The 13,361-nt window shown below is 37.6% G+C and overlaps 1 protein-coding gene across 2 annotated transcripts in view; it reads left to right on the top strand.

The window, feature by feature from the left end:
* aff2 (AF4/FMR2 family member 2) overlaps positions 1–3,093 on the top strand; it is a 204,845-nt gene extending 201,752 nt beyond the window's left edge. For both annotated transcript variants that reach the window (XM_023328782.1, XM_023328781.1), the window contains exon 26: positions 431–3,093. In XM_023328782.1, the coding sequence (XP_023184550.1) occupies positions 431–555 (125 nt within the window). In that variant the 3' untranslated portion in view covers positions 556–3,093. The remainder of the gene's footprint in view (positions 1–430) is intronic.
* The last annotated feature ends 10,268 nt before the right edge of the window (positions 3,094–13,361 follow it).

Here is a 13,361-nt window from a genome sequence, read left to right as displayed (position 1 = left end):
GAGAAGAGAGGCTGGAGAAATTTACAACTCAGTCAGTTCAAGAACAGAATGCAGAAAAGTTTAGATTACATGATTTTAAACAAACAGACACATTTATGTTTGGGGTAAAGACAAACTGCTTTTTGTTTACTACATTTCTCAGGAATGGCAACATTTGTGTCAATTTTATTAGGATTCTGTTTGTTTTTGAAATAATGTCAAAACTTATCCAAATTCCCACTTAACTACTTATATAATCTTACATTTATTACATGTATAATCCACTCATGTAACAAGTAAACCCGTATTTAATAGCTAACCCATTAGTATAGTGTCTATTTAATTTTAACTACAGTTTCCAAATATAACGTGGCAGAATTTGGAGAGACTGTTTCTCTTGGTTGTGGCGATGTGCAGCAGTAACCTGCTCTCTCCCTGCTGCGTCCTGCAGACTTCTTCCAGGACTTGGACTCGGCGATGGGGGGGGCTCTGAGCCAGCAGAGCAGCATGGTGGAGCTGGTGCGCTACATCAGGCAGGGACTGCACTGGCTGCGCTCTGAGGCGCAGCTGCTCTAGAGACTGGAGCAAAGCAGCGGGAACTAGAGCCGACATGAGACCCATCCCACTGCGACCCCCTCAAACCACACACACACACAGAGAGAGCGAGGATGATAACTGGGCCCAAATTCCACCGCAGTGATCCAGGTGAAACACCCGATGAGACGCAGAACATGCCCAAACCCTCTGTTAAGATAACCAGCAGAAAGAAGCTAAAGGTTATTATTTTTTCAAGACGGTTCATTTTCTAGAAGATAAGTGAGCGTCTGATGTGATTAAGGCAGCTAAATGTGGCAGAGAGCTGAGCAGAGGAGCAGCAAGGCGTCAGTGATTGGGTCTGGATCTAAAGCCTCAGGCTGATATCGATCCGGCTGGAGGAGAAGCCGTCCAATCTATCAGATAAGGACCACAGCGGTGAAGGGAAAGAGGCCAACCTATGACCCCCAAACACTCCCTGAGCCAGAATCAAAGCAGGCCCGACTCAGTACCTCGACTGGAGCCGAAACCTGCCGCCGTTGAGTCCAGACGGTTCTGATTGGATTTGTATTACAATGGTGTTAAACACAGATATTCTTAATATTTAAAGTGAAAAATCCCACTGATTCCAAAGGACATATTTAGCACTTACAGGGCATGTGTCAAACTCGTGGCCTGAGGGCCACATCCGGTCCGCTGTAGTCTTTTATGTGGCCCTCTAGACTCCAGAGGGACGCGTGATCACAACCTTTAACATAATCTTCTCAAATACTCATCAGTCGAATCATTATCAAAGCAGTTTTTCTGCATACTGCGAAATTACATCAATCAGTCCCTCCAGGTTTTTGCAATGCCATAAAAATTCACAAAAAATTGTGAAGTTTATTACAAATTTTACCCAAAACGTTCAAAAACTTTACGCTTAAGAGACTAACTCCCAGCTGCAGGTGGCAGTATGTCTTACTTTTACTACACTGCTGCCTCAGATCTACTTGATGTCAAGTTACAGGCCATATGGCGAATAAAGAAAATAAAAACCATCAGATATAAATTCAAATATTTCTAAATTAGCTCAGATTTTGGTAGCAAAAAAAAGTCCTGGATGGACTGATCAGAGAGAAAAGGTGTTCAATATGCTTACATTTTAAGAAGAACTTATTGAACACAGAGACAGCTGTTAATTAATATTTTAACAATTAACGGGTATCATCAATACATTCTGGCATGGTTCTTTGAGAACATTCATAATCTTGATGCGCTCCAAAATGAAAATGAGTTTGACCTCCCTGATGACGGTACGAAGTTGACAAATTGTAGTAACATCCGAAAAGGAAGGAAGTAAGTGACACTGTCTTTTTAATTAAAGCTGCTAACCTAATGCAGCAACATCTCTCTGTTTGCTTTGCCCCTTTTTTTTTGTTTTTACATATTTTAAGTAAAATAAAAGTCTGGGTTAATCCGATGACATCACGTCAGGCACAGAGCAACTTACCGGTTTTCAAGTTTTCTTATTGCTATTCTTTCTTATTCTGACATTTTTAAAACATTCATCTGTGTTTTTATTTCTGTTTAAGTTCAAATGATTCTCTTCTTCTTAGTTTGCTTCAGTTTGTATCCATAAAATTTAGCAAATTGGAATTACGAAAATAAATTAGCTTAATGGAAACACGCCGACTTCTAAAAACTCTCGTTTTTCATTTCTGCGCTAATATGACGTGGTTTTTCAGTCGTATTTTAAGCTCATCCAGGTGTGATTTTTAATTGCACGTCTCATTTAATGGAAACACCACAATTGCGAAATTTAGTTTTTTCAACATTAGCAGAATATCAACAAAGTTTTATACACTTTTGCAATGGAAAAGCGTCAAAGAAGCCAAACCACTTGCACCTTACGTGCTTCATAATTCACGTCCAGATGTGTTAAGCCACTGATTTGCCATAACGTTAGCATTAAGACAAGCTGATTATTGTGCCTTTTGTGATGTCATCAACAAAAATAAACAAGTTAAATTAGCAGAGGTTTTGTTCTTCAGTGCACTTTTTAAAAATGGTGCAAATTCTAATTTAATTACCTAATTGTAGTTTTGTTTGTCTTTGTATTTAAAAAAAAATGCACCAGATGGCATCTTTAATGTTGTGTTACCTGGTAACACAGAAGGAAAAACAGACAAAATGGCACAATACGGACGCTATGAAATGAAATGAGCTTTCAACAAGGTGAAACAAGGTGTAAGATGTGATGTACGTCACTGCTGCTGGAATTTAGGTTGCACTTTTTTTAGCTGTAGCTGCAGGATTTACTCTCACATTATTGATCAAGAGAGTAGCTTATGATATTTTTAATGACACAAGTGGATACTGAGACGTATAGCCTTTTAGCCTGTTGGTCATAAAGTGCCAACAGTGTCATTTATTTCCAGGAGCCTCCAAAACAAAACTCCAATGCCTTCCATTTGCCTTGTTATAATGATATAAAGCTACCCCAAAATCCAATTCTTAAATTAAGGCCAGAAATATCAATATTTTACCATTATACCTTAACCCTCCTGTTATGTTCGTTTCTAGGGTACAGCAAAAATGTTCATGGGTCAGTTTGACCCAAGGAGTGTTTAATCATGCAATAGTGTCGGAAACCAAAAAATTCCTCCAAAACATAATTTTTTTTTTATATTACACTTTTTTTTTGTCAATGTGTGTATAATTGAATTTGAGACACACATACTGTTCAGGGTCAAACTGACCCGCTGATTAAAATCAAGATAAATGATTCATGCAGAGAGTATTTATATATATATATATTTCTCAGACAACTTAGCTCACTTACTCTTTCTGACTATGCTAAGCTTAGCTAGCTGCTAAGCTATCTGCTTACAAACAGCTAACGTAACTAGCTGCCTTGTTTATAAGTCACATGAGCTGGTTCAGAGTAAAAAATGAAGGTTAGGGAGTAAACGGCAACAAAACAGGCTCCCTGTTTACTTCTCCTCTGAACGAGCGTTTCTTCCATCAAACACAACAACATGTCATTTGCTGGTCATGGGCTTTTTGTGAAATTTCTGCTCAGTACTAGTTCCCATAGTAACCCACCTACTAAGGTGTCAAACACTTACAAAAAAGGGAGAGCAATACCCCAAAACTACTAGACTTTGTATGATTTGGTTCCAATTAAGCCCCCCACCCTCCCACATGCAGAGCGGGTGAACGAGGAAGATCTCCCTTCTGCTCCTCTTCCTCCCCCCCAGATGTCAAAGCGAATCTACGACTTTGTACAGCACTAGATGAGATCAGATCATCTGCTGGATCCGTTTCTAGACGTTTCCCAACATTCGTCGTGTTGTTGTTGTTGGTGTGTATACGTGTACAGCTGATTGTCAAGTCTATCTAAATTGTTGCTGAACAATAATGATGTTTGTGTAACATACTGTACAGATTGTGACACCTAGAAGCCGTGTACTTGAGTGTTTGTTATTTTTTAGTGTCTTGAGTCAATGTGAAAGAATGTATAGGAGCGTGGGTCGTGTGTGTGCGTGTGTGTGTGTGTGTGTTGGGGTGTGTGGGCGTGCACAGGCTACGGCTGTATTTACACAGCACCAAAGCTGAAGTGATTTTTAACCCTTTGTGGTACATTCAAAAGACGAGTCCCCACTGTTTCTGTGTTGCTTATTGTGCTACAAAAGCTTAAAATCAACTTTTCCCCCCCTGTACGCTTTCCTGTAAATCCAGCATGAGTTTCATAAGTTCTGGATCATTTCACCATGGCTGAATGTGTGTGAGAGGACGACGTGGATGTGGGAAGTAATTTTCACTTTAACATGGAAAAAAGAAATAAACTCAAGTGCCTCTATTTGTGTCCAGTTGGAATTGCTCTATTTATTTAAAAAAACAAAGAATGAATCTAAATAATTTTCCATACCATATTGGTATAAATATGAATATTTTTTTTTCTTTGTTTTTTGTATAATCAGATGTCTCCATAAGCTTTTTTACTGGCGTTCTGACGCCAGAGGTTTGGCTTTAAGATGAAAAAATAAAAGCGTGTGATCAAACGTGTTGAATTAGCATCCGTTGCTGTATTCTGATCTCTTGATGATTTGATGAAGTTTCAGTTTTGTCTGAAATGCCTGAAACTTTAAAAATCATTGCATGCAATAAATGGTAGCCTCAGACCAACAATTGCTTGTGTTCATTTGGAGAAAGACGAGAAGAAAAACCGTCTGTTTTGTGTTGCGTAGTTCACTGAATGTGTGAATCTTTTACGTCGCCTGGAGCTAGCTGCTGCAAATGTGCATCACTAATGGTGGCTGTTCGGACGTTCAAGAACCTAAAACACTTAAAAAGGCACAGCAATATTACGTCTACCATTCTTGGAAAATCAATAGGAACGTAAAATAGTTTGCTTAACTTTGCTAGTTAGCTTAGCTAGCTGCCTGGTCTGGTTCTGGCTAAAAGCTTCTACAAGTACAAATAAACACATCACTGGTGCTTGTTTTGAGCAAAACTTAAACCCACGACAATTTTTTATCGTTTAAAATGAAGTATTTGGTTAGTTTTTACTTTTTTAGTATTTACTGCCCTTAGGCTAAGCTTTGCCTGAAATGCTCAGGTGTTTTTTAAGGCCAAATTAGTCCGATTTTCAACAATAGCTTGCTGTCCTCCCAGCTTTTTTCTTGATACATCAACTACTAAAACTGTTTTCATTTGCTGCCTGTTGAGTGACTGGTTTCATGGAAATGCCAAAAAGTGTAATTATGTCAACATTTCGCCAGCATCTAAAGTTCTGATGTAGCATGAAATGTCCCAGCAGCTCTTAAAATTCAAAGTAAACACATTTCTTGGTTCTGTTAGAATTATGTCTAAAAGACGAGCAGTATGAATGTCCATACTCACTGATTTTACTGAAATATTCTTGAATGGCAAGAATTTAAACATGTAGGAGGAACCTGATGGTGACGGTTTGTTACCTTTGACCTGTGACCTAGCTAAAGAGCTTAGCTTTTAGCATAAAAAGCTTTAGGTTAGCATAAAAATGCTGATAAAAATTCAACATTCAATGAAGAAATCTTTTTTTTTCTTTTAATAAAGTTGTTTCAGATCTACAGTGATTTACAGATCCCCTCAGGCTCTTTATTATATTAAATTATGTTTATTATCGATATTTATTTTCCAAATCAAACAAATTTTTGCATTTTTAATTGAATGAAAAATAAATATTTATTTTGGCCCACTGGTGCCGTCAACTTCCACTTCCAAGTCTTGACACAACTAATCTAGAGCGGTTTAAATATAAATAGGCAAATAGTTTTTATGTCTAAGGTTTACATCAAAGTTTTTTTTAAGATTAGAAATTACATTTTCTGCTCAAAATCATTTAAGTGTGAAATTAGGAGTTCTCAGACAATAAGACATATTTCTATTAGACGTCACATACGACATCCATAAATAACCCAGATTGAGTGTAGCTTCATTTTTGGTGAAAACATGATCCTACTATATTTTTTCATGTCATGTTATCTATCCGGGTTACTCAGATTTAGAACAAGTTGACCAACTTTGCATTGAAGGGAACATTACAGCAATTTAGTGTTTGAATCGCAGCACAACTGGTAAATATTGAACTAAAGCAACAAATCATTTTTATGTAACGCGATATGACTGTGTGTCTTCCTTCATCTAATACGTTTTGGAAACAGACTTGCTCAGCTTGCCCTGTTATACTGCTGGCATCTCATTAAGGATCTCATTAGTTCTTGTTGCATTATCACAGTTGTCAACAAATTTATGAAAGACAGTAGTAAGAAGAAAACATTATTTTTGCAATAATTATAATGGAAAGTTTAATGTGTGTTGCCAGCAGATGGTGTCAAGCTAATAATACTTTGATAATCTCTCCAGCAGTGACGACGGTTCCCTGATTGTAGTTTGCATTTCATTAAGTCACAGATAAAGCTTATTATTTCTAGAAATAACCCCCAGAGAGGATAAACAGTGTTGTGCTTTTATGCACATTCATCTCCATAATTCATCAAATGTTTGACTGTCATGAAAAGTCAGCTGATATGTGAAGGTATCCATTTTGAAGTTGGAGAATAAATTGGCAAAGGGTTGAAATGACCTTTAACCCTTTGGAGCAGCTGAACCGCTGATTTAGCATCTACTATATCACAGCTCAACTGTGATGAAATCAGAAAGGTAGTTTTAACATTTGTATGTCTAATCTTTATCCCAATTAAAGCGTCCATTCCTGTTTTTGCACCCATGTATTAAAAACTGGATTCGATTAGTGGATAAATTAGATAATTGCTCAGATTTAATACAGAGTAGTTTTGCAATTTTCTGAAAGCTTTATATTGCATCTAATTTCTATCAATTTCTGCTCTGATCTCTTTCTGGACTATTCAACAGATTAAACCAAAATAACTGTAAGGAACCCATCTCTAATATTTAAAGGATTCATGAAACCACATTTCCATGCAATAGACAAACCCATTATTGTGGGTAAGAACTGACAGATGGTCATAAAGAAACGCTCGGTACCAAATGGCGTCTTTTCCCACCTCAAATAGTATGAAATCCAAATGAGGCAAACAAAAATAACAAAGGTACGAAACGGCAAAGTAGCTAAATGACCAGCACTCTTGAGTAAATGTTATTTAGCTTAGCTAGGTCTGTTGTTTACCTGAAAAGGGCAGCTAGTTTTTAGCTAGCTCAGCAAAGCTTGCTAAAAGCAAATAGCATGGAATCTAAAACAAAATTAACAAATGTACAAAATAGTAAAGTAGCTAAATTACCAGCACCCTTGAGTAAATGTAGCTTGTTAATTAGCTGCCTGTTGTTTACTTGATAAAGTGCAGATAGCTTTTAGCTAGCTGAGCAAAGCTAGCTCTCATCTTCATACCAAAGTTTAAATATTACTCAACACCTTCTATCTTATTTTCACAGGAGTAAATAAAACTTGTCCCTTATTATTTTGTAAATTGATTCTTACAAATCCTAAATTTGAATTCCAACCAAATTAAGCTAGCATTTTAGTAAATTGCTGTATGCAGCATGTTTCTGTTAAATTAGCTGACAATTATTTTGACCCATATAAAACAGACTCCATCTTCTTTTTTTTTTATTATTCTTTTATTTGAGTACAATTAATTTGCAACTGTCTATTTAGAAATATGGTGGCTTTAGATTTAAAATTTTAAAATGAAACTTTGAAAATGTGAGATTTCTGGCTAATGTTGCTAAAATGCTATTTGCCCATTGATCTTCCAGTCCATGGCCTTATGTTATAAAGTACAGCAGAGTTTATGTCTGAATTAATGCACTGAAAACCCAAACAGTGGCTCTGACAGCAGCTCAAACTCATCATGTCATGCAGTTCATATCCGGCTCAACTTGAATGCTCCAGCGCAGCCACCAGTGGTTTTGCAGCAGCAGTGACTCTGATCTGGTCTGTGAGCGGATCCTATCCGAACCACTGGCTAAACGAAACAAAGATCAGTGCAGAACCCGGCTGAGAGCACATCAGTCCGACGTGGGTTTGTGTCGTATCCTTCGAAATGTGTTGCACAACCTCCACTGTTTTTCTTTTTCTACCAGTGCTATCTTTTGGGCCTTTTTTTCTATAGTTCTTTTTTATAATGAGGTTGTTCTATGTGATGAAGATGATCAAAAAAGTTGTGATGCAGTTCCATTGTTTTTAAATATTTAATGTCTCTGAAATATGGATTAAAACCTGTTTGAACCAGTGATCCTGCTGCTGTCTTTCATCGAGCTTCGTGTCTTGTTTTTGTTTTTTTCAATAATGTGAGACGGATGTGAGTCTTAGAGGAATATTTTATGAAAGGACTGAAAAAAACAAACACACACTAATCTCTCTGATTTAACAACCAGTGAGATTCTTCCATGAATTAGCCTGAGAGGTTTTTATGTACACAGGAGCCGATCCAGTCGTCTTTCTGCCACTAATGAACTCATATTCCTACATCCCAGTAACTATTAGACTACTTCACCATGCATGATTAATTCACTGAATAAAGTTTCACATTAAAATTCAAGCGAGAGAGAAAGAGAGAGCAGAGTCTGATGGAGGAAAGAGAAAAGAAAGGAAGACATGGCGGCCTGGTTAAAGTTGAATTTAAGCTACTTTGAGGGACATGAATACGTTTTAATTAAACATTTTGTCATCAAAGTGAGATGATTAAAGTCTGAATCCAGACCTGGAGTCTGCAGGAAAGGCATGTCATAACTAACTCGTTTTTTTTTAGCGGCATGTATTTTTGGGTATGGAGCTACACACAGGTGACTAAAGAGTGAAGGAGCCCCGTATGTATGGAGGCTGTAGACCCCAAAGCAGCCACACCAAGTCCAACTTTCCTTGTTTACCACAGCAAGTCGGGGCCATTTTAAAAAGAGGAGCAAATAAAAGCACATTTCTGCCAAAAAAACTAAGAAATTTTGAGACAAAAAAAAAAACAGGAAACTTTGTGAGTTTCAAAATTTGAAAGATTTTGACTTAGAAGTTTTGAGATTTATCTCAGAAATTTCAATGTTTTTGTTTTTTTTTTTCTAAAAGAAAATTCTGAAAATAAAAAAAAAAATCATTAAAAATTAATCTGAAAATCTCTGGGTGTTTTCTACCAAAACTTCCACGTTTTTTTCTCAACTTTTGGAGCTCAGAAATTTCCTATGTTGTTTTTTGTTTTGTTTTTTTCCCAGAAAGGTTTTTGCTTGCAACTTGTCACCTTTCCTTGTTTTTTTAATGAAAATTTCTGAGACGTTTTGGCTGAAAGTTACTCTTTTTTTCCATCTACTGTACAATGGCCCTAATATTCCATCATGCTTCCACCCTTCTTAAATAAAGACCACTAGTGCTGAAGAAATTCCTTCAAAAACGATCTATCGTGGCACTGACAAAATACGGGGATTTTACTGGAAGTGAACAAAATTAAAATGGAGTTCATCCCAAGGAGAGGTCAGGTTGGATATTTTGTTTAAAGAATCATAAACAACGAACACAGAAAACCCGAGGAACGGTTTAGAAAGATCACAGTTACCTCGACGTAACTTTAACAGAGACCAGAGCAGAGCGTCGGCGCTGGAGTTCAGCACAAATGAGCTCCTAAACTCACTCGTCTGGATTAGACTGAATTTATTCTGTGTGATGTTTCTCAGCCAATAGAGCCGCAGCGCTGGGACCCGCCGCTCCTATCGACTGCTGCAGCCCAGATACACAGAAAGAAAGAAAAAAACCTTTATCAAACATTTACAAGTTATATTCTTACAGACTTGGTGAGTGAGAAACTCCACTCTGGGCCTGAAAATGAACAGCTTGTTAGACGTGGTGTAAAGAAAAAAGAGCTCTACAAACAAATCAGTCGTAATTCTGATCTCAATGACCTTGAAGAGTCGGTTTTCTATGTCCATATTTATTATGCAACTGTAGGTAGAATATCTTCTGATAAATAGTTAAAATAGGGGAAAGCTGCATTTATATTTCAAGAGCCATCTGTTAAAATGTAAGAGAAAAAGTTCAAAGCTTGAGATGAAGACCTGGAACTACGAACGGCGTTCTTTCATCTGAACAAAAAAAATAAAAAAGAAATGAATGTCTTCCAGCAGAAGCCAGAAGATGTTCTGAATTTGAACACATAAAGAAATACACAAGTCCGTACAAGTAGAGCTCAAAGAATGTAACATCATGAAAACATCGTGGATCTCAGCTTCCTTACACCTTGAGAGAAATCTTTCAATATTTTGTCATTTTGATGAATATGGCTTACAGATGATGAAAACACAAAATTCATTGTCTCGGAAAATATGAGTAATGTGAAACAGATATGGCATATTTCAGAAGCTGCTATTTGAAACACTAAAATTATGGCAACAATTAGACAAACGTTGTAATTTCTGCTCTGGTTTTGACCAGTATTGTTATTCCTGCTCAATTTGCAATCCAGAGTAAGGCAGCATTAAAGTATGAAGAATTACTGTCTGAAGTTTATTATATATGACAATAAAAATTCACTTTATATGCCAGCTAAAAAAAAGTATGATGGATTGATTACATTTTTGCGTATGAGAAAAATAAATACTTTGGAAAAAAAATACATTTTTCGCTGATGTATCTAGTTTTTGTGTCGTCATTAGAGCTGAACCGATCCGATACTAATATCTGTACCAGTCTGGATATTGAAAAAAATTCTTACCGGGTACTGAAGACGATGTTCCCGATCCATAGAATTAGACTGAATGGGCAGATCTAGTCAGTCTAGTTCTATGCTTTGTGCTCTGAGCGACATCATTATTTATTTTACACTGTTTTTGAATTAATCACTGAACGTTCTGAACCATTTGAAAGATTTACTGCAGTTTATTTGCTACATGTTTGACCAACATAATCGGCCTGTTGTCATCGTCAGCTTCAGGTTCTTCATCATTTGTTTTCCAGTGACTGTGACGCCTCCTGATTGCTCTGATTGAGCAAATTTTACAAGTTTTAACAGGCTTGTGAAGCTGTTGGTGTATTTCAGTGGTGTACTGATGCAGATTTATCAAATACATTAGTGCTTCAGTACATTCATGACTGTGTTTAAAAGAAGAGACATTTTAAGTCAGTTCAGTCGTTTCCTGTATTGGATCACTGTCAAGCGATACGAAACCTCAGTGAAGAAAGTGGGTCGGTGAATCTCTAGTGATGAGGGGAAAAAGGTCTTAGCTGTCCAGTAAGATTCAGACAGGTTAAAAAGATGATTGTCAAAAACAAAAACACAGCAGTGTTACTGTCAGTATAAATGCCACATGTGTAGCTGCAGCTGTAAATATTGTGGAAAATGTAAATAAGGAGATAGAGATTTTTATCGAGTGTGTATTGTCCTAAACATCTAAGACCGCGGTTCCCAAAGTGTGGGGCTTCATCCTGAGCTGTGATTGGTTAAAATGCCGTTTCCTGTTCGGCTGTTGGGTTCACAGCTACGGAGCTCCTAACAAGACAAGAAGTTGTCTGTTCTGACCGAATGATTCCTGATTAAACCAGTTTCACGCCGACAGGAAACACGTCTCGTCATCTCAAGCTTCTATATGGCTGCTGTGTAGAAACTGAGGCGAACAAAGTGCTGGTCAGACAGAAGATGAAGTTGTTTTTTTCAGCCTCACACTCAGTGTGACGCCTTGTTCGCACGTTGCTGGGTCTTTTTAAAAACCAAGATTTCTGCCACATCATTCAATAATATCACACAGAAAGGTTGTCATCCACATTTTTAAATACATGTATATTTTTAAGGTTTTGTTGGCTGTAGTGGCCTTTATTTGAAAGTAGTCTGACAGTAAAGAGTAATGAGAGAGGGGGAAGACATGCGTCAAATGTGACTTGGCTGGGAATCGAACCTGCGACCATCACAGGGTTGTGCTCTGCCCCTGCGCCACCACAGAACCCCTTCATCCACATTTTTAAATCTGCTTAAAAGCGTCGTTTTAAACATGCCAAACCCACAGGGGGCAGTGGAGCGCAAAACTAAAACCTACATCAGCCAATCAGACAGCTTCAAAACAAGCACGACTTCCTGTTAGGAATTAAACATGGCGCCAGGAGGTTCATTTATGCAGACAGATATATATGTTGAACCACTTTTAAATTGCGTGTTAGAATATAAAGTTAATAAAACTCCATGTTGATTGGGAATCATGTCAAATCAATGATGCGGATTTATGGATTACAGTCAGACTATAATCTGCGGGATCCTACATCTCTGTTTTCCCATGTGACACAAAGAGTTTTCCTAGATATCCAGTTTGGTCAGAGCTTTTATAAATAATAATTTTTTGTGATGTTAAGTTTTCATGTGGATGAAAAACCATAAAAATGTTTTTAGGTTCTGGTCTTATTTGACCAAAGTACAAGATTACAGTTAAACCTAATGAATGTGGAGAGATCATCTCAGCCTCTAAGTAGCTTAGTTGCTATTGTAAAGATTTAAAGTATTGTCAAGTTAACAGGGAGCAACAATGACATCACCATCATGAGGCAGCAGTTTCTTTAGAAACCAGGTTAGAGAAACAAAATGTTTACCTTTATTAGTAGATGAAACTTTGCCACCTTCTGCATAAATGTCAAATTTATCTTGACAGTTCAAGATCTGATTTATCGTTTTTCAATAAATTGCTAGTTTCACCTCATTGTGAAAGACTCCACCTCATATTAGGGGAACTGGAACGACCCAAAGTCTGAGTTCTGGTTTTGGAAACCTCGCCGGTTCCGACCACAAGCATCCAATTCGAATTGGCGGAGAGCAAAGATGAAGACTGGATACAATTTTGGGAAGAAATGATTGAAATATTCAGGAACAAATTACAGCCGGGTCGGACAGAGGAACTTGGCCGTAGCAGGACTGCTTCCTTCATACTTATTGGCTGAAATAACTAGAAAGTCCAATGGAGAATATTCTTTTCGTTGTGAGAACGTACTTTTGCTGTCGGTGCCTAAAGTCCAAGCTGAATGTGGGAAATGTTTTCAGTGTTCTGCTCTGTTTTATTGGAATTGGTTGTAGAAATACATGAACCTGAAGTTGCTGTAATCACTCAATGTTTCGCAGATTTAGAGAAGGAATCGTCGGTCTGTAAATGTTTTAACTCAGGAATATTTTAAAGGGGCAGGTTTTTTTTAGCTTTACAACATGATGGTTTTCCCTCATCAGACACCCTTTTAATCTCCATGGTAACCATTCAGCTGTGCCAAACACCCGGGTGGACCTAGCCCCGCCTTTAATGCACAGCTCCTCCTCTGAGCTGCAGTTTCCAAGACTCCAAGCTTCTGCCTCCCCTTGGGGCCCCCACTCAGCTCCTTCAGACTAGCCAGAAGA

Source organism: Xiphophorus maculatus, chromosome 23 (genome assembly GCF_002775205.1).
Source record: "Xiphophorus maculatus strain JP 163 A chromosome 23, X_maculatus-5.0-male, whole genome shotgun sequence".
In the NCBI taxonomy this organism is placed as follows: Eukaryota; Metazoa; Chordata; class Actinopteri; order Cyprinodontiformes; family Poeciliidae; genus Xiphophorus; species Xiphophorus maculatus.
This window is presented reverse-complemented; position numbering and strand designations above follow the sequence as displayed.